The sequence below is a fragment of the Cuculus canorus genome, chromosome 1 (assembly GCF_017976375.1).
Source record: "Cuculus canorus isolate bCucCan1 chromosome 1, bCucCan1.pri, whole genome shotgun sequence".
Taxonomy (NCBI): domain Eukaryota; kingdom Metazoa; phylum Chordata; class Aves; order Cuculiformes; family Cuculidae; genus Cuculus; species Cuculus canorus.
Genome location: NC_071401.1, coordinates 2,713,980 through 2,741,527, shown reverse-complemented (window position 1 = coordinate 2,741,527; position 27,548 = coordinate 2,713,980). Strand labels below are relative to the sequence as shown.

At 44.6% G+C, this 27,548-nt stretch overlaps 2 protein-coding genes across 4 annotated transcripts in view; one reads left to right on the top strand and one right to left on the bottom strand.

Annotated features, from left to right (window-relative positions):
- Positions 1-2,231, bottom strand: part of COL4A2 (collagen type IV alpha 2 chain) — a 158,231-nt gene extending 156,000 nt beyond the window's left edge. Inside the window, exons 1-2 of one of the 2 annotated variants that reach the window (XM_054076435.1) lie at positions 2,216-2,231; positions 36-116 (exon numbers count right to left, since the gene is read on the bottom strand). In XM_054076435.1, the coding sequence (XP_053932410.1) occupies positions 36-79 (44 nt within the window). In that variant the 5' untranslated portion in view covers positions 80-116; positions 2,216-2,231. Of the gene's footprint in view, positions 1-35; positions 117-999; positions 1,125-2,215 lie in introns of those variants that run through there. The other variant, XM_054076428.1, reaches the window with a different exon arrangement.
- The window catches only part of COL4A1 (collagen type IV alpha 1 chain), a 139,213-nt gene continuing 112,947 nt past the window's right edge, over positions 1,283-27,548 (top strand). For both annotated transcript variants that reach the window (XM_054076451.1, XM_054076448.1), the window contains exon 1: positions 1,283-1,416. In XM_054076451.1, coding sequence (XP_053932426.1) covers positions 1,354-1,416 — 63 coding nt within the window. In that variant the 5' untranslated portion in view covers positions 1,283-1,353. The remainder of the gene's footprint in view (positions 1,417-27,548) is intronic.

Sequence of the window (27,548 nt, the reverse complement as noted above, 5' to 3'; positions counted from 1 at the left end):
TTATTTCCAGAAGCCCGTCGAGCGGAATTACTTACTGACAAACAAAAATACGTGCGCTGGGAAGCTGCGAGATATCCATTTTCGCTCCTTCCCCACCCGGGGGGTTACGGCAGCCCCTGTAAGGAAGAGAAAAGCTCTCTTGGAACTCCGAGTCCCGTGGCGGAGCTCCGGGAGCAGCGGCAACGCTGCCGGGACAGGGATCGGCTGCATCGGAGGGCTGAGCCGGGGGGGAGGTGGGAAAGGGGAGAGCGGGAGAGGGGGAAAAGGGGGGATGGAGGTAGGAGGAGAAGAGGGGTAAGAAGAGGGAGCGGGGAAGAAGGGGGAGAAGGGGAAGAAGAGGGACAGGGGTAAGAAGGGGGGTGGGAGAAGAAGGAGAATAGGGGAAGAAGGGGAAGAGGGGTAAAAAGGAGAATGGGGAAAGAAGGGGGAGGGGGTAAGAAGGAGGATGGGGAAGGAGGGAGAGAGGTAAGAAGTGGGAGATGGGTAAGGAGGATGGGGGAAGAAGGGGAAAGGAAGTTAGAAGGGTGATGGGGTAAGAAGCGGGAGAGGGGCAAGAAGGGGGAGAGGGGTAAGAAGTAGGAGAGGAGCAAGAAGGAGGATGGGTGAAGAAGGGGAAAAGAAGTAAGAAGAGGAATGGGGTAAGAAGTGGGAGGGGGGTAAGAAGAGGGAGAAGGGTGAGAAGGGGATGGGGCAAGAAAAGGGAGAGGGGTAAGAAGGGGGAGAGGGGTAAGAAGGGGGAGAGAAGTAAGAAGGGGGAGAGGGGTAAGAAGGAGGATGGGGAAGCACGGGAAAAGAAGTTAGGGGGATGGGGGAAAGTAGAGAACTGGAGGTAAGAAGAGGGAAGAAGGGGACGGGGTAGGAAGGGGGGGTAGGGGTAAGAAGGGGTATAGGGGTAAGAAGGGGGATGGGGTATCGCGTCCCCCCAGCCACCCGCGGGGGCGGGGACCCCGCCGTGTCGGGCAGAGCCACCGCCCCGTCCCCTCCGCGCCCGTTCCGCACCGTTTTGCTCTGAGGCTGCCGGTGCCCTCCCGGGAGGCAGCGGCGGCGGTGGCGGTGGGGCTCGAAAGCAGCCGCCCGCTGCTGCCCCCCCCCCCTCTTCACCACCCACCCGCGGCAGGGAAAAGGAGAAGGAGGAGGAGTAGGAACTGCAGCCTGCGGGGAGCGGGCGAGGTTGCGCCCTCCCAGGGTCCCCGCCCGGGGGGAGGAGAGGGGGCTGCCGCCGCCCATCGGTTACGGGGCGGCGAGTCCCTCGCCCCTGAGGCATTGCAGGCGCCGGAGAGGGGAGAAGCGCACAAGTGGGGCCGCCGGAGCCCCACACTGTGCCTCCCCCCCCCTCACCGCCCAGGGACCAGCATGAGGCTCTGGCTGGGCTTGGGGCTGCTGCTGAGCGCCGAGCTCAGCGCCGTGTCAGCCGCGGTGAGTGCGCGGGGAGATGCGGGATGCGGGTCCCATGGGGGGATGCGGGACAGGGGATCCCACGAGGGGATGCGGATCCCACGGGGAGATGCGGATCCCACGGTGGTGGTGGTGGGATGTGGGATGAGGAACCCACTGGGGGGGGTGGGTGGAATGCGGGATGGGGGGGATCCCCAAGGGGGATGCGGATGCCAATCGCACAGGAGGGATGCGGGATAGGGGATCCCACGGGGGAGATGCGGGATGTGGATCCCATGGGGGGATGTGGGATGGAGGGGATCCCCACGGGGGATGCGGATGCCAATAGCACAGGAGGGATGCGGGATAGGGGATCCCACGGGGGGGATGTGGGATAAGGGGGTTCTCCTCGGGGGTTGCAGGATGGGGATCCCACGGCCGGGGGCGCGGATGCAGGATGGGGATCCCGCAGGAGAAATGCGGGATGGGTATCCCAACGCGGTGATGCAGATACCGATCCCACGGGGGGGGGGGGGGGGATGCGGGATGCGGGATGCCCATCGCACAAGAGGGATGTGGGACAGGGATCCCACGGAGGGGATGGGGGATGCCCACGGGGGACCCTTTCACAGGGGATGGGATGGGAAGCGCAGCGAGATCCCATTCCTGCTTTCTGCTCCTGCTTTTCGGGGTCTCCACTTTCCAAAGAGGGGAGTAGGCAGGTGGGCTTGGTGGGGATGCTTGGGTGGCCCAAGTGAGGGGCTTCAGCCTCCCCACGGGCTGCAGGGTCCGGGCTGGAGCCGTGGGATAGCTGGGGAAGGAATATAAAGCACGCACTCACCCGGGGCTTAAAAGCAGCAAGTTGTGTGTCCACGGTAAATAAAAACGCAAAAAAACCAAACCAAAAAATCCAAAAGATGAACTTCTGTAGGGAGGGGGGAAAGAAAGAAAGGCCAAACCCAATATAATTGGTTGTTTGGATTCAAAGTGCTGTGCTCGCTGCCTTTTGACCCCCTGCAATGGGCAGGAGGCTGGAGACCAGGAAGGCTCCTGATGTTAATGGTTAAAAGTTGGCTTCTGGCACCTTTCCCGATGGAGGCAGATTCAGCCACGGACATTTAAAATCGAAAGTATTCAAGTAGTCTGAAAGTTTTGCTCGGGGAGCTAATTTTGTCACTGAGATATTAGCTATCCACTGTCCTTAAGTTAAAGGACTCTTTCCCGGCACTCCTGGAGTATTTGTGCAGTTCCTTCTGTACCTCTAAGTAAAAAGCAGTTGACATAATAATTTGAAATAAGTAATTTTTTGGTGTCTCCTTGGTTTCTTGCATTTGATTAGGTTGGTGCTGTAGTAGTGACATCCGGGGCTGCAGATGGGCAGATGGATTTTTGTTGTACTTTCTGCTGTAAATTCAGGATCTTGCATTAATAATCAGTAAAGGAAGCACCAGAAAGGATTGTTTTAAAGCTTTTTCCTGCAGTTTTAAGTGAAATTACGTTCCATATTGAGTTATGATATCTCTGTGTGACCATGGGGACGGTATGTAGGCATTGAATCAGCTGAAGTAAGAAGTGCACTGAACTTCTGATGTCTTATCTATAGCTCCTAGGTTGATAGTATCAGCTTGCTTGGATTGTAGTAAATCACTGGGTGATGTACCTCTGAAGCTATTCACCCATTATGTGATATTAAGCTGATAAAACGGTTTTCCTTTCAGGATGCAGTTAGTTTTAATTAATTAAAATCTTTTGAAGTAAATTATCCACGTTTGAATTCTGAATTTGGTGATTCCTGGAGGTATAAATATCTGCCTGTGAGATATGTTCTCATCTTGCTCTGTAAAATGAAGTCATTGGGCAAACCATGGTTGTCAAAGACAGAAAACTACTTAGGGAAGATACAAACTTCAATATTACTCATACAATTTCAGATCTTCTATAGCAATGCTGAAGAGACTGTGCTTTAGAAGTGTCCTTTATGTGCTGGATAAATTGTTTTATTACAATCAAGATTCCTTAAAACATACTCTGGAGCTGTTAATTATATTATGAAGTTATCTCCATAATTAACCTCTATTTCTATGCTACGGTGATTGTGGATTTGCACTTCCTCACTAGCACCACTGGGAAACAGAAGTCTGCTGTGGAAATTTTACTCCATGCCGTTTTGTTGCTTTAGATAAACTTTCAGCTGTACATGGGTGGCCTTTCAATCAATTCAGTTCTGTTGTCATTGTTCCCAGCTCCACGCTCTTGCCTGTCGCTACCCAAAAGACGATAGAGGCTGCTGTTGGCCGGCAGCACACCAGACGTGGGTGGTGGTCTAGGGGCTGCTCTTTGAAGGTCCTTGAGATGTGCTGATGCCTCTGGGTGGTTGTGGCTGGATGATGTGATTATATACCTGGGCAGGACCTCTTACTTTTGCTTTTGGAGAGCTAGCAGAGGTGGCCCAGTGCTCGCATTGTCCTCAGATGAACGCATCCCCACTGTTTACATTTCAAGAGTAGCTGTGTTAACAGAAGAGTGTGTGGTAGGTAAGGTTGTGTGCAGTATTGTTGGCAGTAGGCTGAATGAAGCAACAGTTTTTCTCCTAAAATATTGATACGGGTTGTCTCTTGCCCCAGAACAGCTTATATTAGCTAGATTTTTAGATAAATTTTATTTGTGCAGGCACAGACTTGCCATGTTCTTAATTACCCTGTGACCTTCATCACAGAATTGCCGAGACTTGAGGGCATCTTGGAAATCTAGTCCAGCCTCCCAGTCAGAGCAGACTGCTGAGGGCTGTGTCCAGCCAGGTTTTGGCTGTCTCCAAGAATAAAGGCTCCACAACCTCTCTGGCCAACCTGTGCCACTGCTCAATCACCCTCCCAGTGAAAAGTCTTTCTTCGTATGTCCATCGTGGCTGTGCAGGGGTAACTGAGATGTGAGACTGTGCCTGTGAATGCAAATGCAGCAGAAGCAGCTCTGGTGGTGGTGATTCTGCAGTGTAACAGGGCTGGCAGAGTGAAAAATTGTTTTTATCACTGACACATCCATGATTAAATACATACAAGGAGATTTGGAAGGACTGCTCTCACAGAGGCATTTGACGTAGCAAAGCCAGCCTTCAGCCAGCTACTGTCGGGATCATGTGCCTCAGTACAGAGAAGGGAGCTGCTCCCACAGGTTGTATGTAATGTGGCACTATAAAATGCATCCAGATGTGGCACTGAGAGCTCAGTGTTTTTCACATCAACCGATTATAATTAAAATGGTAATTATAGCTAATCTGGGCTTTCCTACTCTTTTATGCTCTTCTCAGGAGATTAATTTTCAAATTATAAGGACAGCAGAGTGGGAGACAGAGCAGTAGATTAAGATATTTCCAGATCAGGCTGAGAAACTACTCCCATGAGACGGTTGCAGAAGCAGCTTGTTTTGATGGGTCTCTGCAGGGGCTCTCATTTCTGACACTCTTCAGGCTGCCATTTCCTTTGAAGAAAGTCCATTTCCTAACATTAGTACTGCTTGGTTGAGAGATGACAATGCCATAGAAATCCCGGTCTCATGTTTCAGTACTTTTTTGATGCTGCTGCCGCACCAGTCCCTGTGCTTTCTGCAATGGAGTAAGTTCTTCCAGCCACGCTTGAGTCCTAGGACAATTGCCTTGGGCACAAGTGCGCTGACTGCCATGTGATGCTGGGGAAATAGAGGAGATGCCCAATCTATTGCCACTCGGTGGTGGGCTTAGTGGTCTCTCTGAGAACCCTACTCATCACCCTTTCCACTTTTAGTGTTAGTAAAACAGGAGCTGGGCTGGAGCTGAGAGCAAACTTTATCCAGCTACTAGGAGAAGTCAAAACAGTGATAAATGCATGCATAATTTTTTCCACAAGGGCAATGCTGATTCCACCAGTACTACTTGAGCTAAGCATGTGGTGGCAGCTGGGAACACACTGGTGGGAGGCCAGGAAGCTCCTGTCCCTGAGTAAGCCCCATGTGGGGGATAGTGTCTCATGTATAGTGAGGCAGTGGCTTTGCTTTGACACCCTCACACCTTCCTTGTGTCACTCCTCCTATTTAAATTGTATTTGGGGCTGCAGTACAACACGTGCAATTCTAGGCCAAAAGTTAAAAAAATAAATTGCTTCCAATTAGTCTGAATGACTTTTCTGTTCCTTTTTTTTTTTGTTAAAGACATGCTTTATTGAGATGAAAAGGTACGGGGCAGATAAACTGAGAGCAGAAATGACCTGGGGTTTTGGTGTGTGTCTGAAAAGAAGTTGTATAACTGAGTCTGAATGACTGACAGCACTTCACTTGGATGCGCTTTTGCTAGTGAAATAAGTCTGGGCTGGGCTCCTGCCTTCTGCAGCCATTCGTATCAAGGGCTACTACTGTTTTCAGTGTTGAGAGGTATATCCACTAAGGTCGTTTGACATTCTTATCCCTGCATGTCCTGAAGGACTTGTCAATTCCAAGAGCACATCTAACAAACCCCATCAGGTTTTAGTCCAGGATGGAGATACTGTTGCTTCAATTCAGAAAATGCAGCCAGAAGGAGAGAGCTGAATGACTTTCAATAAGTTAAGTACCTCTTGGGCTAGAAGGCATCACAAAGAAGCGGGGTTCAATTCGCCCTGCCAGGCTATGGTGGGGTGGAGGAGTGTCTCAAAAAGAGCTGTAGAGCACTCTGTTTTATTCCTGTTGGAGTGAGGTGGGTTGGCTGGAAGGAATGTGAGACCTAAAGGAGCTGAGAGTACACCACAGAGAACTACGATGAAGTGGGCAGGAAGGTGGCCTTCCAGCCCATCAGTGAGGAATGCTCTCCAGGGAAGGGGGAGTTGTGCGTTCATCTGTTCACCCCCAGCAACGGAGAATGATTTGGTCAATATATATGTAGAAAAAAAATGCATGGGCACTTCTGGGAGCAAGGAGGCAGGCGTGGTAATTCCTTGCTCCCAGGAGACCGTGCTGGTCCCTGCTGTCCTTTCTCTCTGCTTCTCCTTTGCCTCTGGCTTCCTTTTCCACTGCATCATGGCACAGAGAGTCGGGAGAGGAAGGATAGGCTGTTTTCGTAGAATCATAGAATGGTTTGGGTTGAAAGGAACCTTAAAGATTATCCCTTCAACATGATTATGGCCTTCAACACCTCCAGGAATGGGGCAGCCACAGCTCTCTGGACAACCTGTGCCAGTGCCTCACCACCCTCATTGTGAAGAATTTTTTCCTCATGTCTAACCTTCCTCCTTCCAGTTTAAAGCCATTCCCACTTGTGCTATCACTCCAGGCCCTTGTAAAAAGTCCCACCCCAGTTTTCTTGGAGGCCCCTGTAAGGTACTGGAATGTTGCTCTAAGGTCTCCCCAGAGCCTTCTCTTCTCCAGACTGAACAACCCCAAGCCTGTCCTCATAGCAGAGGTGCTCCAGCCCTCTGATTGTCTTCGTGGCCTCCTCTACACCTATTTCAACTGTTCTATATCCTTCTGATGTTGGAGACATACCCTTCTCATGTTGGGGAAGCACATCCTTATGTTTTGGGAACAAGTGCTTGTTTGCTGCCAGCTGTGCTGGAGAATGTGGTCCCTCCTCCTTGAGCAGTTAGTCCTGACTCATCTCCATGAACTTCATTCCTGGTGGTAGCTGTCGAACGTCAGCACACGCAAGTGCGTTCCTGGACTGTCAACCCAAGTAGCACAGTTCTTGTTTCTGAGCGCTTGTGTGTATCAAATGCCTGCAAGACCACTGCTGTGTTTCATTGCAGCTCTTCTGCCTGGTGTATATAATCCTCGGATGTCATTAGCTTGTGTAATAGCTGACGTTTATATACTGTCTGTTGCCTTGTTCACGTAGAGAAATGTAGGATAGTTGGTGCAGGCAGCTAAGACAATTGTTTAGAAATGTCAGAAACCATCTCTAGGGATAAGCTTATGAATATTGTTCTTTTTATAGAACCAGACTAAACAAAGGAAGATTCAACAACCTCAACATGAGAATAAATTGACTTACTTCATCAGTGTTTAAAAGTTACATAATGCTCCCTTCCCAGAATTTCCGTTGTGTTTCCCATCACAAAGGCCCTTAACACCTTGCAAAATTTGGCCAGCAGGTCAAGGGAGATGATTCTGCTCCTCTACTCCTTTCTTGTGAGAACCCACCTGGAGTGTTGTGTCCAGTCCTGGAATCCCCAACATGAGAAGGATATGGAACTGTTGGAATGTGTCCAGAGGAGGGCCACGAAGATGATCAGAGGCTGGAGCATCTATGCTATGCGGACAGGCTAAAAGAGTTGGGGTTGTTCAGCCTGCAGAAGAGAAGGCTCCGAGGAGACCTTAGAATGACCTTCCAGTACCTGAAGGGGGCCTCCAGGGAAGCTGGGAAAGGACTTTTTACAATGGCACGTACTGATAGCATGAGGGTTAATGGCTTTAAATAAGAGAGGGGAGGTTTACATTAGACATTAGGAAGAAATTCTTCGTTCTGAGGGTGGTGAGACACTTCCAATGCAAACCATTCTATGATTCTATGATTTTGTCAAAGGGAAGTATTTGGGCATGGGCTGTGACCCAACTGGAATAGCAATCTGTGCATTTAGTGAGTAGCTGGAGGTGTGAAGTACTGCTGCAATTTAATCATGTTTGTGGGAAGATAAATTTTTCATCTTCTGGGTTGTGAGTGGCTGGATTTATTCTTGGTGATTGAATACATCAGAAAAGTATGTGACATTAGTCCTCCAAGAGTCTTTATATAGCAGTGTCTTTTACGGTTTGGAAATAAAACACAGAACAAGTTAAAACCTTGTCAATATGTCAGTTACTATCATTATGCTTTTCTAATCTGAAGTGAATTGCAGGAAAGAAAACAGCAAACGTGTTCTTAATAAAGAAGAGAAGTAGAAAATATAAAGAAAGCATTATTAGTCTCTGATAGGTGCAAACAGATAAAAGGTGATCAAAAAAATCATAGAAAAAGTTTATGTCCATTTTAGCTTTAAGTTCCTGTTTAGTACTGAGAAAAATGTAATTGTATCATAGAATTATAGAGTGATAGAATCATAGAATAGTGTGGGTTGCAAAGGACCTTAAAGATCATCCAGTTGCAATGCTTCTGGGATGGGCAGGGACACCTCCTACTGGACCAGGCTGCCCAAGGTCCCATCCAACCTGGCCTTGAAGACCTCCAGGGACGGGGCAGCCACAGCTTCCCTGGGCAACCTGTGCCAGTGCCTCACCACCCTCATTGTGAAGAAATTCCTTCTTACGTCTACTAAGCCTTAAGGTTGTATTAACTCTTAGCTTACGAGGCTGTGTGGTGGTCATGGGAAATACTCCTTTTCAACACCAATATGCCAAGTCATCAAGTGTCTAAACGCTTTGACTTATGGATTCAAATGAGAATTGTAGTCCTGCTTTTCTACCCATGCTGGGATGTTTCTGTGGTATCGGTGCAGTTGTGGTGCAAGGTGCTGGAGCAGGCGGCAGGTGCCGTGGGAGCCGGGAGCCTGGGAATCCTCTTGGGTGGAAATGAGTCAGCCTTGCCTCACAGACCACAAAAACCCTCTTTTATTTTTTGGCCTGGATTACCCTATAGTAATGTAATAAAAAAGACATGGCAAAAGATGAACTGAGGGAAGCCAGAGAACAGTTGGAAAAAGAAGCATTTTCTTTTTATTTTTTCTTTTTATTTTTTTCTCATGTTACCTTCATGCAGAATATCAAAAGGATGCTCTCCTCACACATGCTCTGAAATAAATGGGGTAAGATTTTCCAACATTGTGCCAACCTAATTAACAGAAAGCATAACTGGGTTTTTAGCAAAGTTAGTTGGCTACTTTTATAGAATTTTATATAGGTCAGGGTTGTTTTTTTTTTTGGGTGGATCCAAGAGAAGAACTACTAAACATCCTCTGTTCCCTTCCTTTCCTCTGCCTTTTCTCTGTGTGTGTGCTCCTGCTGCCTTCACCTTTAGTGCTGCTGGCAAAGAGCCTCTTACAGGGGCTGAGGAAGGGTGTGCATCTTCAACAGAACAATGTAAAGGACAAAACACAAAGTGCTGTCAAGTGTGCAGAGTAAACAAATAGCAAAGTAATAATTCATTTTCTTTCATCTTTTTTGTGGCTTTCATCTGCAAGTAGCTGCTACAGAGACTGAATTTTGAGATGAAGCTTTTCAAGATTTCTGGGGGGGGAACTGGCAGAGGAAATTATCAAAATTATAGAATTAAAGAATGAATCATAGAATCATAGAATGATTTGGGTTGGAAGGGACCTTAAAGCTCCAGTTCCACCCCCCTGCCCCGGACAGGGACACCTCCCACCAGACCAGGCTGCTCAAGGACCTCTCCAGCCTGGCCTTGAACCAGCTCCAAGGAGGAGGCATTCACAGCTTCTCTGGGCAACCTGTGCCAGTGCCTCACCACCTTCATTGTGAAGAATTTCTTCCTAATGTCTAATCTGAATCTTCCCCCTCTCCGATTTAAAGCCATTCCCCCTTGTCCTGTCACTCCATGCCCTTGTAAAAAGTCCCTCCCCAGCTTTATTGTAGCCTGCTTCAGTACTGGAAGCTGCTCTAAGGTCTCCGTGGAGCCTTCTCTTCTCCAGGCTAAGCAACCTCAACTTTCTCAGCCTGTCCTCGTAGCAGAGGTGCTCCAGCCCTTAGATCAGGGATTTACAAGTATTAGTAGGAAGAACTATCATATTTTAATAAAAAGCCTAGTGAGATAGATGTTTTGTATTCAGAAGTAATAGAGCCTTTTATAGGTTGAGACAAACTATAATTTATCCTGTCTGTAGATAATAAATGTATACCTCAAAGAACATTTCAAATGCTGCAAGTGGGAAGCAGAGTTAAGTTTTTAGGTGAAGTTTGGCAGCCCAGTGGGAGGAGAAGAGACGGGCTGAAGAGCTGGAATTTGCAGACTGTGCTGAAGAGCTCGAGTTTGCAGATGCTTCTTCATCTCTGAATGGGGATGTGATGAAAGCCACGAATCAGTGCTAGATCTTGAACTTCTTTAAAAGATGCCTGAAGCCTGGTGGTGTTGCCTAGCATTCACTAGAAGAAAATGACTTGATGCACCTAACACTGCATCTCCTCTGCAACCTTTAGAAAGCAGCATCCAACCATTTCTCTGCCCATGTTTGTCTCAGCTGCTGTGGGATTTAAAATCTCTCTGGTTACACTGGAGGTCTGTGCTTTCACCAAGATGCTCAAAGTTCCTTCTAGCCAAGTTGCCCTCTCCTATGCCTTCTGTAGGATGTCGTCTTAACACTGGAACATGAACCTAGTAGAGGAGCATTTCTAAATGGTTTAGAGGATGAAAGTGTTCTAATTCACTAATATAGTTGATACTGTTCTTACCTGAGCATTATTTCTATAGATATTCATGCTGGAAATACAAAGTGAAGAATGTAACCTTTTATGCAAATAATTGCTGACTTAGGGGGAAATGTATTTGCTTTTAGCTGGTTCTACTTTATTAGATAATTTATGGGGTCCTTAGTTTAGTATGCAGATACCAGAATGAGAAGGGCTTTTTTCTTTTTTTCTTTGTCATGACAAATATTTCAGTTGTAGCTAAGAGATAGAACAAATTAGCCCATTAGCCCATTTTCACTGGATAGCTATGTGCTGACTGGATATTCTAAGCCTTTTGGTCTTATTAGTCTAGTTGTTTATCTAGTGGAAGAAAACTTGTTTTCTAGTCTACTGAAGCCTTCTATTGAAATATTTGACAATCTGGAAGCATTGAAACAAACCCTATGATTGTAATGAAACCCAAATAAGGCTGAAAAATTACACTGGGATGGACTTACGGGGCTGTAAAGAATTAGAACAAAAGTTTGAAGAAAAATTAGTGCATTAATAGTTTGTATTCATAGTGCACATATTAAGGGAAAAATCATCTAAGTGAGGGTAGACTCAAACATTTCAGGAATTTTCATATTGTGCTTGAAGCTCTGTCCCTTTTATGGCAATGGTAAGTCAGTTATCTGCTAGCAGAATAATAAAGGATAAATTCTGGCTGCCATAAAGCCAAGATGCATGTGCAAACAGTATTCAGGGCCAAAACTCTGAAGACTTTTTTAGCTGTAAATACTTGTGCATTTTTTTAACAGTTTGCAAGAACAGGCAAGGAAGACTAAAACTGTGTAAATAGTTATAATATTCAGCTTTCCTTGAGAAAACTGAGATTTTTTTTTACTGAAACTATTTTCTTTTTAAGCTGAAGTCTGTTGATTGGGGCTGTATCTTTGTTAACAACAACTGCATTATTTGAATCACAGAATGATAAAATAGTTTGGGTTGGAAGGGACCTTAAAGATCATTCAGTTCCAACACCCTGCCACGGCCAGGGACAGGTCCCACTACATTAGGCTGCCCAAGGCTCCATCCAACCTGGCCTTGAACACCTCCAGGGATGGGGCAGCCACAGCTTCCCTGGGCAACCTGTGCCAGTGCCTCACCACTCTCATAATGAAGAAATTCTTCCTTATCTCTAGTCAAAATCTGCCCCTCTCCAGTTTATAGCCATTGCCCCTAGTCCTATCAACACAAGCCTTTGTAAAAAGCCCCTCCCCAGCTTTCTTGTAGCGCCTTCAGATACTGGAAGGTCACTATAAGATCTCCTTGGAGCCTTCTCTTCTCCAGGCTGAACAACCCCAATATGGAAATCAACATGGAAATACTTAAAGAAATATGGGGAATAGCAAGAGGTTTAAGTGAAAGTGAGAAGAAAGTAAAAAGCTTAAAATTATTCTACAAAGTCTATGTTTTTATCCTTTTTCTTTTTAAATAGTACAGTGATTCTGAGGGGTCAAATCTGTGTTGCTCATCTCAAGGGACTGGAGTAGTAACAAGGGCAAGAAGCACCCCAGAAGCCAGAGCTTAGAAGACTGAGTGTAAAAAACTGGTATTACAAAATGAAAAAATCAGGGAAGAGGTAAAGGACTAAGTGCTAGAGCCCTGCCCTTACACTTTTGCTGACCTGTAGAACAGCTTTGGCTCCGGCCTCTGATACCAGTTGTGAGGACCCCTCAGCTGGCAGTCCTAGCCTGGAAGGGGCTGTTCCTCTTATCATTACTGGTAAATCCCAGCTGGAGGGAGACTCAGACATGGGTTCTGGTGACGTTAATTCTTCTGCTATGTAATCCTACTGTCTGTGACTTTCTATTACTATTTTAAAACTTGCTTTCCATAATGGACCTCGGTGATACAGCAAATGTTGTACCAGTGCCTAAAGTCTTTGGGTTAACTAATGTCTCGCCTCATGCCCTTGAGAATGCCAAAATAATAGTTCAAGTCATGCAGAAAACTAAAACCATCTTGTTGGGCAAGTGCCTTTGAAAATGTGCTCTGATTCACACTGGTCAGACAAACAGTGGATGCTGATTTTTGATGCATTTTCCAGGAATGGTGTGCTTGGTTGGGATAGAGCTTGTGATCTTGAACGGACTGGCTGTGTCGTGAGCATAGAAAAGCCTTGAACGGCAATTCCTGAGATGTGCAGGCAGGCAGCCACCAGCCTTGCAGTGATTCTAGTTTGGTGCCCTCTGTCCTGTCAGGTGCTAGGTCATTTCCTTGAAGCTGCTAATGATTTTGGCTTTCATTTAATTCATTTTTAGGGTAGTCAAAGGTGTTAAGGATGTGGAAACATTTTTCCTAGAGCATCAAGAAGGCCAAAGATGATGACAGGGCAAAGCCAGAAAAGTGCATAGGTCAAAAATGAAGATAGTTTTGTGAGGATACTTCACTGTACCATCATTATAAGAATCATGTTTTCTTCCTAGTGTCTTCAAATAAAATCCTCAAAGGAACAAGCCTAGCAAGTGGTTGTCTTATACCCATTTGTATCACCGCAGTCTTTGCAAAGATAATATAACCTGTTAAAAGCTGTTTGCTTTAAACACCTTCCTGATGTTCAGATGCGCTTACCGATATTGCAGGGGCTGCTGGTGCTGGAATGGACGTGGCTGTGTGAGAGCAAGAGGAGAAGGTCTGTGCAATCCTGTAGATACACATTCCTGGGTCCTGCCAGGCCTCTAGAAAGTGCAGCTGCACAGAACATATATAGGGCGTTATCAAAACTAACGGAATCTTAGTTAAGGCATCTGTATCATAGAGTCGTAGAATCATAGAACAGTTTAGGTTGGAAGGGACGTTAAAGATCATCCAGTTCCAATCCCCCTGATATGGGCAGGGACACGTCCCACTAGATTAGGCTGCCCAAGACTCCATCCAACCTGGCCTTGAACACCTCCAGGGGTGGGGCAGCCACAACTTCCCTGGGCAATCTGTGCCAGTGCCTCACCTCCCTCATGGTGAAGAAATTCTCCCTTAAGTCTAGGCTAAATCTGCCCCTCTCCAGGGCACACAGAACTTAATGTAGTGCCAAAACAGTCCATTTACAGAGTATCTACCCTGTATTGAGCTCTGGTTTATTTTAGCTGGACTGTTACTGTGTACTGTAGGCCCATAAGCAATTCTTTGTTTTTGTATATCCCCATTCGTTGTCATAGATTAAAGTCTGAACATTTCATGAACAAAATGTAAGAAGTTATGCCTTTCCCTCTCCGTCCTCTCTGAGATTTGTGCCATCGCTGTAATGGGCAATTACACGGAACGGGTTTCCACATGGCACAGTGTGTATTTATAATGTCCAAAAGAAATGTATGAAATCAATTGATATGGGAAGGGGCATATGTGATTATGTCATGTCTTGTCTTGGTTTTGATAATGCCCCTGCATTGCTGATAAATGTGGTTCAGCTGTCTAGAAAATTATTTCACAGTTCTGAATTCGAAGATATATAAATCCTATCAAATCAGTCATGAAGACAGAGAATGAGTTCTCTGTGAAGCTGCACGTATTAATAGACTAAATAGTGCTGAAAAGAATTGAATATTGTGATACCTGAAGTATTGCAGTACCTGAAGGCAGCGTACAAGCTGGGGAAGGACTTTTTTCCAAGGCCATGTAGTGACAGGATAAGGGAGAATGGCTTTAAATTAGAGGGGGTAAGATTTAGATTAGACACTATGAAGAAATTCTTCAAAATGAGAGTGGTGAGGCAGTGGCCCGGTTTGCCCAGGAAAGCTGTGGCTGCCCACTCCCTGGCGGTGTTGAAGGCCAGGTTGGATGGAGCCTTGAGCAGCCTGGTCTGGTGGGAGGTGTCCCTGCCCATGGCAGCAGGTAGAACTGGGTGGGCTTTAAGGTCTCCTCCAACCCAAACTATTCTATGATTCTGTGATTCTATGATGTACTTTAAACGTCAGCCTCTTCTATTTCTCTCCTTGAAGACAACTAATGAATTTCTGGATGGTTAGGTAAAATGTAAAACTTGGCTACAACACTGCTAGTTAAAACTGAGTTTATAACATTACATGTAAAGTGATCTGTTTCTCATCAGTATTGTTTGCTGTGTTAGAAAGTGTGAAGTGCAGAATTCCTGTGCTTAGATTTATAGTGTTAGATGGAAGTTGCCAAGAAAGCATTTTTTAAATCTGAATCACACCATGCTAAAGGCAGAATTATGATGAACCGTCATAATTAACCAATCTCAATTGCTGGTGTTGGGCAGCGATCTCTATGTTTCCTTCAGTACCAATTGTTAATGTGATAGACGAATATCATAGAATCATAGAATCACAAGGTTGGAAGGGACCCACTGGGTCATTGAGTCCAACCATCAAATGAGATAATTCATAGGAATTAGCCATTTGACTGAATTTTGGTTCTGATGCTTGAAGGTCTGATCAGCTGCAGGAATTTAGTGACTCGCTGAATGTAAAACTGGGTCTGCGATGGAGGAGCCTGATTTTACACAGATGTCCACTTCTTTAGACTGGTTATTTGCCCCCCTCTGCTTAAGGGGCAGGAAAATGATAAGACTGCAGAAGTATTAGGACGCTTCACACATTTTGGTGCAATACTGAGATACCACTTGGGTGGAGAAATATTTTATACTTGTTTTGGCTGAATAAGACCAACAATCACACTTAGATGTCCCCTCATGCCTTTCTGTGTGCTTTGCTGCCTGTGGAATAGGTGGTGTTTCAGCCTTCTCCTTACACCTGCTTTATTGGAGCATACAAAAAAAAGCTGTACTAGGTTTTTCTTTCCTCCTGTATATAAAGCCATAGAAGTGAATCAGCACCATTTTTCCTTTGCTGGCTGCCAGCACCTGCGTTTTGAAGCAGGAGCGTGGCTGGGCCTTGGGCTGGCCAGCAACAGGGATGTGCTCCTGTGGGACCCGCGGAAGCACCCATTGTGCTTCATCCCACAGGAGAGGCAGAGAAGCATGCATCAGCTGGTGGCCTGCACGTACTAAGTCAGACACTTGGTGGTCACATCTGCTTCCTGTGAGCTGGAGGATGACTGGCAGGGATCCCACATCCTTGGCCTGTCCCACCAGGACCACAGATGTTTGATCTCTAGCAGAGCTCAAGGTGGTAGCCGTGCTCTGTCCCTGCTTGGAGTTGCTTTGAAGCTGAACGCTCTGGCTGACTGCAGTAGGGAGCAATAATAATGCCAGTTCTTCTTCAGAGCCTACAGGCAATAAGAAAGGGAAGGGCACAAGCTGGAAAAAGGCCAGAAGACGTCATTAAGATCTAGGTGTCTTTTCTTACTCGTGAGGTGTTTCAGAGACTTGTTTCTGGCATGAGAAATTACTTCCGTCACTAAAGAATTATTATGTGCAGAGAAGTAAGTTAGCAGTCTCAGTCAGCAGAGTGAAAATGAGTTTCATCAGCTTGGTTGTCTGAGGGTTATTTGATATAAACAGATTTACAGAGAGAAGAAAAGAGGCTGGTCAGATGTCCTGTGCCTCTTTTCCTTTCTTTCAACCGGTGTTACCCTGTTCCCTAGACTGAAAATCCAATGTCATGTCTGTAACCACTTTATTTATTTCCCGTATGTTTGTTTTGATGTTGAGACTTAGTGATGATGGGCTGATAGCTTCCTAACAACACAGACAATTAAAATATAACAGAACACATGAAAATATATGCTGTTGTCTAATGTCAGAAAGCCATTAAAAGCTTCTGGATGTGTTGACAGGTGAGAAACTATGTAGGTGTAGTCATCAAAGTAAATTAGCAAGGGAAAAACGCCTCCTGAGGCTCTCGGTTGAGTCATCAAAGGATGATTTTTATAAAATAATAAAGACATTAACAAAGAGATATCTTTCAAAATGGTATCCGTAGAGTACAAGGCAACTTCATCTGTAGGGTTTGGTTTCATATTCCCCACTATTAAGCAAATGCTTCAAACTAGCTTCAAAGTCTGTGGATGTATTTCTTGGTACCTGTTCGGCTCCTCACTATAACTCTGACAGGGTACAGGAGCCAGACGGATGCGTGGGAACTTCTGATGTTCTGTTCGTTCAGAGGTGTTTCCAGGGAAGAGGGACCAAGAATGGGAAGTTCACTGAAACCTGTAAGGTTTTGTGGCTGTGCCCAACTAGTGTCTGGTTTCTTTACTCAGGACTGCTGATGGTACAGATCACAGCATCTAGGATCCCTGTGAAATGTAGGAATACATGTATTTTTGTTTCTTTTGCCAGGCTTTATCAAGAAATATTGGACAGGAAAATTTGAAGAAAATTTCAAAGGAAATGTACATTTTAAAGGAAATGTACAGAGGAGTTCCTGCTGTAAACCATCAGTACTTATGGTCTCACAACTTTAGAAAAATCAGAATTATTCAAAAGCACATTCACATCCTGTAAAAATAAATACTTATGGGCTAGTTTTAAAATAAGTAAGTACCTTCTAATTTTTTTGACATGATGCACGGGCGTCATGAATTCAAGCTGTGGCCAACTCGGAGGCAGAAAATTGTCACTTGTAAAATGACCTCAGCTTCTCACAGCCCATGCCACTCAGCTGCTCAGCTGTACTATACCACACAAACACCATGTTACAGGTCTCAAGGGAAAGGGCTGTGGATGACTTTGGATAGCAGGGAGCCATTGGTGTGATGAAATGCTAGAGGTGACAGACCACAGTGGCGGTGGACTCAGCACAATGCTGAGGTGTGACTGCTTCTTGCCCATGGAGCTTCTGCAGCATGAAGAAGTTTAGCTTATATAGACTGATAACTCTATACTGGACACTTCTAAGCATCATCTTGACAGGGTTCTGGGCCTTCTCATTCAAGCTATGTATTACCTAAAAGGTTGGACTAGATGATCCCTGAGGTGCCCTCCAACCTGACATCCTGTGATTCTGTATTTTTGTCTCCAGTGGTTCCCCTCCCAATGCACATCCACCTGTTTCCCCAGCTGCAAGCAGAACTGCAAACCATTTCAGGTGTTCCAGCCTTAAGTGATGGATCCAGTTCCCAGCTGGCACTAGAGTAGCTATGGCAGGTGTGCTACAGCCCTGGGGAGTCCAAGATAAGGCCCTTGCCATCACAGTCTGCAGGAAGTGAAGAGCTCATTTAGGTTGGAAAAGACCTTTAAGAACATAGTGTCCAACCACAAACCTAATGCTGCCAAGTCCACCACTAATCTATAACCCTACATGCTACATCTACATCTAGTTCAAACCTCCCTTGGCACAACTCGAGGCCATTTCCTCTTGTCCTATCACTTTTCAGTTGGGAGAAGAGACTAATGTCTGCCTCAATACAACCTCCTTTCAGGCAGTTGTAGACAGTGATAAGGTCTCCCCTCAGCCTCTTTCCTCCAAACTAGACAACCCCAGTTCCCTCAGCTGCTGCTTATAACTCTTGTGCTCCAGTCCTTTCAGCAGTGTCGTTACCCTTCTTTGGACACGCTCCAGCATCTTATGTCTTTCTTGTAGTGAGGGGCCCAAAACTGAACACAGTATTCAAGGTGTGGCTTTACCAGCACTAAGTACAGGAGGACAGCCCTAGTTCTACTGGCCACGCTCTTTCTGATACAAGCCAGGATACTTTTGACTTTCCTGGCCACCTGGGCAAACTGCCAGATCATACTCATCTATCTACCAACCAATAACCCAGGTCCTTTTCTACCTGTAGCACTGCATGGGGTTGTTGTGGCCCAAGTGCAGGACCTGACACATAACCTTATTGAATACCATACAGTTGACCTTGACCCATCAATCCAACCTATCCAGATCCCTGTGTAGAGCTCATGCAGATTTTCTTGATACCTTTCTTTCCCTTTCTCATTTTTCAGTTGGTGTGTTATCTGCTTATCAGGTTATTGTCCTCAGACAAGGTCATTTCATTGCTGATCTGATGGACCGAAGAAAATGTTGCAGACAGTATCCGGAACAGCTGTGAACATGGCTGTCTGTGCAGGTGGGAGCAGAAATCCGTTCCGTGTTTTGCTGCTTTGGCAGTCCTTGGAAGCATTTTTAGCTTAGGAGGGATAGAGGATGAGTGGGGGTGACCTTTTGGTCACAGCCAGCTATTAGCTGGCTTCCCCAAACTGCAGCCTTGCTCCCTCTCTTGTCTGTCTGCATTTGGAGCAGCGGTGGCCATTAAATATGTTTACAGGATGTATAGCCAAATACCTCTGTCCATATGCTGGCATAATACTAATATATCTTTATACAGAGAAAATGCATAAAGAACATTCTGTTTTCATAGTCAAACTAAATATGGGCCCCTTTCACATCATACTAGCCTTTAATTGCTTGATGGATTTCACAGGATCCCATCTCATTCAATACACAGAACAGACGGTGCTCACCAAGTGAGGGAGGAAACAGGGGTTTTCTTGCCTTACTCTTCACTTTTTAGTCTGGTTTCTTATTTAAGATCTCATAATCAAGTTGTGCTTTGGAGGCAGAATAACTGCCTTCAGCTTATGAGCTTCCATTGCCTTTCATCCCAATAATACCTGAATACTTCAAAAAGGCACACGTCGATCCTTAGAAGTGTATTCTGAGATGAAAGGAGGGAGCTACATTCAGCTAATTCACCCCATTCTGTTTGTGCGAGCCAGGGTGAAATCCTAAAGATTTCATAGCTATTGGGAGAAGAAGCATAGAGAAGGGAATGTCGAAAATATCTCCTGCTTAGCATTCAGTAGCATTTCATAGTTTGCTTTTAACACAGTAACACACAAGACAGGTCTTTGAGGTCTTTGGTCTGAGGAGAGATGCGACACCAAAGATAGCAAATAGAGAGTGGGTAGTTAGTGATTACCTGTGAAAAGCATGGAAGTGATTTGTGCAGCGTCTTCAAGAGTTTTCGTGGTAGAGGCAGGGACTGGATCCCATTCTCCAGAGCAACTGCCATAACAGGAAATGTCTTTGCAGTTATCTGCTTCAAGTTTCCAGCATCAACCTGCAACAACCAAGCAGTGATCACACAGGCAGCCTGCCTTGTGATAGCAGAGCCTAATGCTGAGGTGTCATATTCTCTTTAAATTGACTGGAATGGGGCCAACACTGACAGAGTTGGCCATGCTCTCTCACAGCTTATGCTTTTTCTTGTTTTCCACCAGACAGTTCCTTGCTGTGGCTTCCTAGGCAGCAAAAGTGCAGAGGAGCTTGGCCAGGCCAGCCTGGCGGAGAGGACTTGGGCTGTCTCAGAGCTATAATAGTTCAATAAGTTCAGCTTGTGCAAGGAAAGCAAGATTGCTGCTGGAAAAAGAAAATGACTCTCTGCAGAGCACCTTGATTTTGCCTCTCCTAACTTGCCTTAATGTGGAAGGAGAAGGTTGTAAATCTAAAACCTTTGAAAACAATTGAAAGAACAAAGTGAATTGAAAAAAAAAACCAGGAAAAGTGGGATCATTTTTCCATTTTTACTCTTTCAAGAAATGAAGGCTGTGAAGTGTAGCTCCACCATGGAGATCGTGATGAGTGGTACCGGTTCCCTCTCAGTTACGCCATTGCTTTCTTGGGGCAAGGGGAAGATCCGATATTTAAAATACTTTCTCAAAGGCTTCATAGTTACTTACTGAAAGCAGTGGTGAATTGGAAATTCATGTCTCATCCAGACTACTGTTTTGCTCCAGTAAACAGACTGACCTCTTTCTTGTTTCTTCTCATTTTCTCAGCCCAGTGTCTTTCCCTCGACTGTGACAGCTATTTCCCTTTTACATTATCTGTTTTTACATTGAGGTTTTGGAGTGCATCCAGAGAAGGGCAACAGAGCTGGTGAAGGGGCTGGAGAACAAACCTTATGAGGAGCAGCTGAGGGAATTTGGGTTGTTTAGCCTAGAGGAGAGGAGGCTGAGGGGAGACCTTATCACTCTCTACAACTACCTGAAGGGTAGAGAGGTGGGTATTGTTCTCTTCTCCTATGTGACAGGTGATAGGATGAGAGGGAATGGCCTCAAGCTGCACCAGGAGAGGTTCAGATTGGACATTAGGAAAAACTTCACTGAAAGGGTTATCAGGCACTGGCAGAGGCTGCTCAGGGAGGTGGTTGAGTCACCATCCCTGGAGGTATTTAAAAGATGGGTAGATGAAATGCTCAGGGATATGATTTAGTAGATTCTAGGGCTTGATGATCTCAAAGGTCTTTTCCAATCCAGGGATTCTATGGTTCTGTCATCCTTCTTCTCCTCACTCCTTTGCCCTGATAGTCCAGTCCCACTGTATTTGACTATCATTTTAGTCTCATCCTTCTGCCTTCACATGTAACCAGTTGGCCTTACCTATAGTGGCAGGGCTACTAGCTTTGCCTGTAATAACCACGAAAAGTTCATGCAGAAAACCACAGATTTTGATGTTTGTGTTGTATGTACTTGAGTACTTCTCCTTTTAACTGCTGATGAGCAGGCAGTTCCCCATTTACAAGCAGCTTAATCTGTTTAATGTACTCAATACAACATCAAGGCTTAATCTGTGCTCCTCTTTTGGTGTTCCTGTCTTTCTGTTAGACAACTGCCAAATATAACTCGTATGTCTGAAAACATGGAAGTGTTGATGGAACAATTCTCCTTCTTTTTCCCTGGAAATTGTTCAGTGGGTTTTTGCTTTGACGGGGTTCTTTGTTGTGTTTACCACTGTCCCCTCTGATGCTTAAAACTGCTATGAGAAAATGGAAAGGTCAGATGCTGCAGGACTTCCTTGCAAACCTGCTTTCCATCCCAACGAATACGAAGGTTTTAAAACTATCTAAAAGCTTTGCTGAAGCTTTGAACTGAGAAATGATGAAACCTATGAACTTAGCTGAAGCCACAGTAAAACCACAACAGCTATTTTTAGGCTTTATGCAGACAGGTGCAGGTTTTTGCAACCTGTTTTGAATTATCCGTGGTGGCAGAAAATTATATATCCCTATTAAATGAGTAAAACTTGAAGTTCTCCTAAGGATGTATCGCCTTAGAGAGTATCTTTCAGAAGATCATTGCTGGCACTATGGTAAGGCGTGTCTTTCTACACATGGTGCCTTCTATGCACTGTTGTAAGCAGGCAGCCCCAGCTGTGTACTGATGGCAGTGAGCACCTCAAAACTGACTGTAAAGCTGGTATGTATTATAGAGTACTAAACACAGAATGTACTGTGAGAATTTTCTGTTTAAAGTAGTAATTAATTAAAAAAAAAAAAAGGTTTTAGTTGTCCAAAAGATCATTATATGCCTTTCCTGAGTAAAGTAAATTGACACTGTGAAGCTGGATAAGCAGTGTGATGCAATTTTATATAGCCCTTAGGGCAAAACAAAATACGTAGTTTTCAATCTAATAGTAAGTTGAATGGAAATATAGTAGAAGGGGAAAATTAAGAATGTTGAGTGTAGTATTATAGCAAGTAGTTTATAACATGCAACAACCTCAAAGCTTATAAATGCTAGAAAGCTTCCTATGGTTTCAGTGAGCTTTAGTTTAGATCTTGAACATTGGACCTAACGGGTGTGCGAAGAGTAAGAAATGAAGAAGGAAAGCAGAAGAAACCTGACAGCCAAAAGTTCATGCTCCATTGGAGTTCTTTGTTCTGATTTTGCTGAATGGGATCAGTAATAATATGAGGAATAATTGCAGGTAGGTATGATGGCATAAAAATACAATTCAGTAAGAATGACTAAAAAGTTTGAGGACTCATGGAAGTGGCTGCTTTGGCTACTGTTGGTGTTTGAATAAGAACTGTTTTCTTTTAATTCAAAGTGAACAAATATTAGAATTACATTCCTTGTATTTTAAACGTTTATGGGTGTCATGACTTCCATAATGCATTAAACTGCACGGAAAAAACGTTGTGCTTTTTGAACAGCAAGATTTAACATTCTCAGTGTTGCTACTTCATTGAGTTTTAGGATCTTTTCTTTAAAGAGTTTTGCTTTTAATATAAATGAATAATTGTTTTACATTTTCAACGGAATAATAATGACATTGTGTTGCATTCTAGATAGTTCGGAACTTAGGAATGCGACTTTTATTTTAAGGTTGCATGGGATCTCCCAAAGGCATTTCACTTTTGACCTTTAGACGAAATAAATGGATGTTCGCTTCTTGTAGAACAGACAGAGCCTGCTGGTGGAGTGTAAAGGCATTTCTTATTTAGCACAAAGTCAAGCTTTATGTGGAAAATTAGATATACAGATTAAGTAACAGTACTGAAATGAAGTAATGCCAATATAATGCCAATCTTGTTCCTGAACTAAATAAGTTTACATCCTTAGATTCAAACTGTTAATGCATATTTGTGTTATTAGCTCTGACTTTAGCTGCTTTGCTTCTAATTTACCATTCGTAATTTCATACCTATGGAGATGCCTGTGTGTGTTTGTGTGTGCTGAGAGCCAGGCTTTATTTCTTCTGAAGTCTGGGGTTCCTTGCCACTTGAGTTAGTATATAAATTTGTTCACAGGTGTGTCTGGTTTTCACAGTATAACAGTTTTGATTATAGCTGATAGGAAACAGATAGGTGCCTAGATTACCACTTCTGCAGTACATCTATTTGTCATCCTATTATTATGATGTTTGTAGCGTTAGTTCTTTCAGCTGTTCCTCAAGGGACTGTATAAGCACTGGTTTTGTGTGGCTTTAATTTTTTAAATGAAGTACGTGTCCTGTAAATGAATTTTACATGTTAGAGAAGGCAACGCAAAAGAAGTGCCATACGTTGGAAGCAAAAGATGGAGAGATTTATCGTGATGCTCCGTTATCTGTAGAAATTCATTCCTGGGTGTGAAATGACCTTTTTAAGGTGCAGAACCAATCAGGTGGAGCAGGCTGTGGACTCTTGCCAGGTGGTTTGTGCAGCTTTTCGGCGATGAGATAGGCCACTGAGGGCTGACCAAGATTTCTCGGCAGCTGAGAGTGCTGCCCTGTGTAGACATACCTGGCCCAGAAGGGCTGTAAGCAGGTGAGGAGTACCAGAGGTCCCCTCTCCTCTCTGGGTCTGCAGGGAATCTGGTTTAATTTTGCTTGAACAATGTTTGTTTGAACAAAGGAAATGCAAATGTTGTTTCCAGTTATTTATTGTCTATACAAAGTAGGTCAAAGTAATGTTGACAGGCTGAGAGAGTTGGGGTCATTCAGCCTGGAGGAGAGAAGGCCCTGGGGAGACCTTAGAGAGACCTTCCGGTACCTGAAGGGGGCCTACAAGAAAGCTAGGGAGGGACTTCTTACAAAGGCATGGAGTGATAGGACAATGGGGAGTGGTTTTAAAGTGGAAGGGAGAAAATTTAGATTAGACATTAGGAAGAAATTCTTGACGATGAAGGTGATGAGACGTTGGCACAGGTTGCCCAGGGAAGTTGTGGCTGCACCATCCGTTCAGGTGTCGAAGGTGAGGTTAAATGAGGCTTTGAGCAGCCTGGTCTAGTGGGAGGTGCCCCTGCTCGTGGCAGGGGAGTTGGAACTGAATGATATTTATGGTCCCTTCCAACGCAACTCATTCCAGAATTCAAGGATTCTAGGATTCCATAAACATTTCAGGCACTTGGTTTAGGTATACCAAGAACAGCAAAACTCACCAATCCCCACCCCCTCTATCACCTCCCCTCTTCTGGACCCACATAGTTTAGAGAAAAAGTCAAGAAAAAAATATTGTATATAGCAAGTATTAATCACTGTTGCATGAACTGTTACATCAAATCCCAAGTGGTGTAGTACAGCCTACCCCAAGGGCAGAGTAGGCTCCACACTAAAGTGCAGAGCATTTGCTTTTTCAAGGAGTTATAAATGAGTTTCAATCATTGCCCAGTTAAAATTTTTTGCAAAGAAACAGAACATTTGGGCCTGAAAGGGATGTAGCACAGGAGTTTCTTAACAGCAGCTGCTTCTAAAACTGTTTGAGAGGCCTGAGCTGGAATGGTGTGAGTCAAGTGCAAATGATTTCTTTGTTTCACTGAACCTCCTCACCTCTGTAGTTTGAGCCCCTCTTTGTATTTAGATGAAAGAATTGCAGAGAAAGATAAAACTTACCGGCTGCAATAGTGCCTGCAGAGTTGCTTTTGTAGGTGAGAGATGGCTCCAGCAGATGAGGAGAGAAAAAAAGATGCTTTTGTGTAGGTTTTCCTCTGGCTATTTGTATTGCAGATGCACTTTTGAGCCTTAATGAGCCTTCTGTACTTGCTCCTAGTGCTGGGCTCTGGTGCTGTGAAGAGAAGGGCTTCTCATCTCTCCCTGCCTTTGATTTTATCAAATGTAGAAACAAGGGAGGGAAAGGCATTTATTTTCCCAGTGCTCTTCTCTGCAATGAAAGTGATAGATGGAGAGAGCATCCAGTGTGGTTTTATGCTGAGCGAGCTGGACTAGGCGCCACTTCCACTCTTTGCTGGTAAGGATGTAGAAAGAGATGTTTGTCCTGTTTGTTTGTCCTATGGGCTTGAACTAACATGCCTGTTTTTGTGCAATGGTAAGTGGTATTTTGATTTTGCAAAGCTGTTCAAATATTTCTGTGCAGATTTTCAGCCTGGTTTTTGCTTATGGGAAAGTGAAAGGGGAAATAAACTTATAAGAAATAAATTTCTCACCAACCTATTTTGAACTATAGGACTATGAACTTGGGGAATGTTCTTTACTTTTAACTAAGTATACTATGTTAGAATAACCAGGTGGAAAATTGGAGGCAACAACATTGACAGAGCTTCCTGTTCCTTCATGATGAGGGAACTGGGGACACACACCAAAGCCTGGCTGCATAAGGGTGATGGTGGGAAACAAGTGGAGCACCTCCCATGTGAGGACAGGCTGAGAGAGTTGGGGTCATTCAGCTTGGAGAAGAGCAGGCTCCAAGGAGACCTTATAGCGACCTTCCAGTATCTGAAGGGGGCTACAAGAAAGGTGAGGAGGGACTGTTCACAAAGGCTTGTAGTGATAGGACGAGGGGCAATGGGTATAAACTAGAGAGGGGCAGATTTAGACTAGACATAAGGAGGAATTTCTGCACAATGACAGTGGTGAGACACTGGAATAGGCTGCCCAGAGCAGTGGTGGCGGCCCCGTCCCTGGAGGTGTTGAAGGCCAGGTTGGATGAGGCCTTGGGCAGCCTGATCTAGTGGGAGGTGTCCCTGCCCATGGCAGGGAGGTTGGATGTGGATGATCTTTAAGGTCCCTTCTAACCCAAACTATTCTATGATTCTATGAATAAGATGCACCCAAAATACAGTTTCCTGTTTTATAGAAGCAGTGAATTCAGCCATTCCCCTTAGTGTTGGCTGCAGAAAAAAACATTCTTCTGCTCTTCCGAGTATTTAACCCGTCATCGAATTGCAGTTGTGAAAAATACAAAAAGCTTGAAGTCCATAAAAGGAGATAATTTGAAGTTAATAGAGGCAGCACTGTGTTGCACAGAAATGGAATGCAAGCCTCTGTTCTGCTCTATGAAATTAATCTGCCAATTTAATTAATGTCTGTCCTAAACAAAACTTTACATGACATAACAGAAACAAGTCTGTGTTTCTGCCGTGTTGCCTCAGCACTTTCATAGTACTGTATGTTTCTGTCAGCCTGAGGACAGAAGGATGAGCCTCAGTGTGGGTTGAAAGAGAGCAGACTGAATAGATAAAGCTCAAGAGTTGATTAAAAGGTTGGCCAAAATGCCCGCCCCCGCCTCTGCGGTGCTTCTCAATACATATTAACCTAAATTGGTTAAATATACAACTTGATTTATGAAGCACAAAATTGCTTCAGCAAAGGAAAGCCACCTAAGCCTATAGATGTAGGATGTTTCATTACCCTGCTTTTTTTTTTTTTGCTTTTTTTTTTCTTCTGTCTTCAGTTAATAAGTTAATATATTAGTTACTGAATTTAGTATAGGATGCCATGAAATTCTGTGCATCTGAGTATGTCCAGTGAGTCGGGAACATCAAAATCGGGTGGGCCATTATTGCCCCTAACTTTTAAAGCTGCATTTGTTTAACAGCAGAGAACTTCGTAAGTGAAAAATTCTACCTTAAAACACTTGAAATAGAAATTAGATAAGAGGCAGCCATGCACAGGGGTCTGAAGACCATGATGATGGAGCTCACTTGGGAGCCTTGATGCTTTTGGTGCTGTGTTCTTCTACTCCCGTGTTGCTTTAGCTCCTGAGGGTGTGAGGCGTCTCTTCACCCAGGATAAAACTGTTTCTATTGAGAGGGCCACCACGTTTCAAACAAAGTGTGATAAGGGCAGAAGTAAGTCTCTGTTGTGTTCTCTTTTCCCCTGAAAGAGGAGCCAGTTGCTGCAGTGGGGAGGGAGGTGACAGCGGGGACACAGAGGGAAAATGAGGGGGATGACTGTGATGGTGGTGGTCCCATAACCCTGCTTTTAGCCCTCTTGCTCCAGGTACAACCCCTCCATTATCTTTCCTGCCTTTGTGCACCCAGAGACAAACTTTTAGCTCATCTCTGCAACATAGAGATGTCCCTCAAACTTTTCTGTCCTCAAGCCCTCTCACTTGAAAGCTAGCCTTCCTCCTCCTCACCAGCACCCCTTTTTCTTATCAGCTGCTGTGCTGTCTGAGCTTCACATCTCCTCCTCCCCTTCTTCCTAAGGCCCACTTCTTGTTTAGAGAGGCTTTTAAAAATACTCTGTGATTATCAGAGATTTACCTAGATAGAAACATAAGGGGAAAGTGAAGACATAACACATGAAGGCTTTAATATTTGCAGCCTTGTTGTGCTGGCATGATGTGACTAATGCTCAGAGACTAATAGTCAGATGCCATCATTGATGTGTTAATTGAAGATGACTTTTGTCTTAATCTCCTACATTGCAACATGTTGGAAATGTGCGTCACTGAATGTTTACTGTTGAAGATTACTGATGTTCTTCCAGACTGCCTTGTGTACGCTCAGTTTTGAAGACTTAGGCACAGTT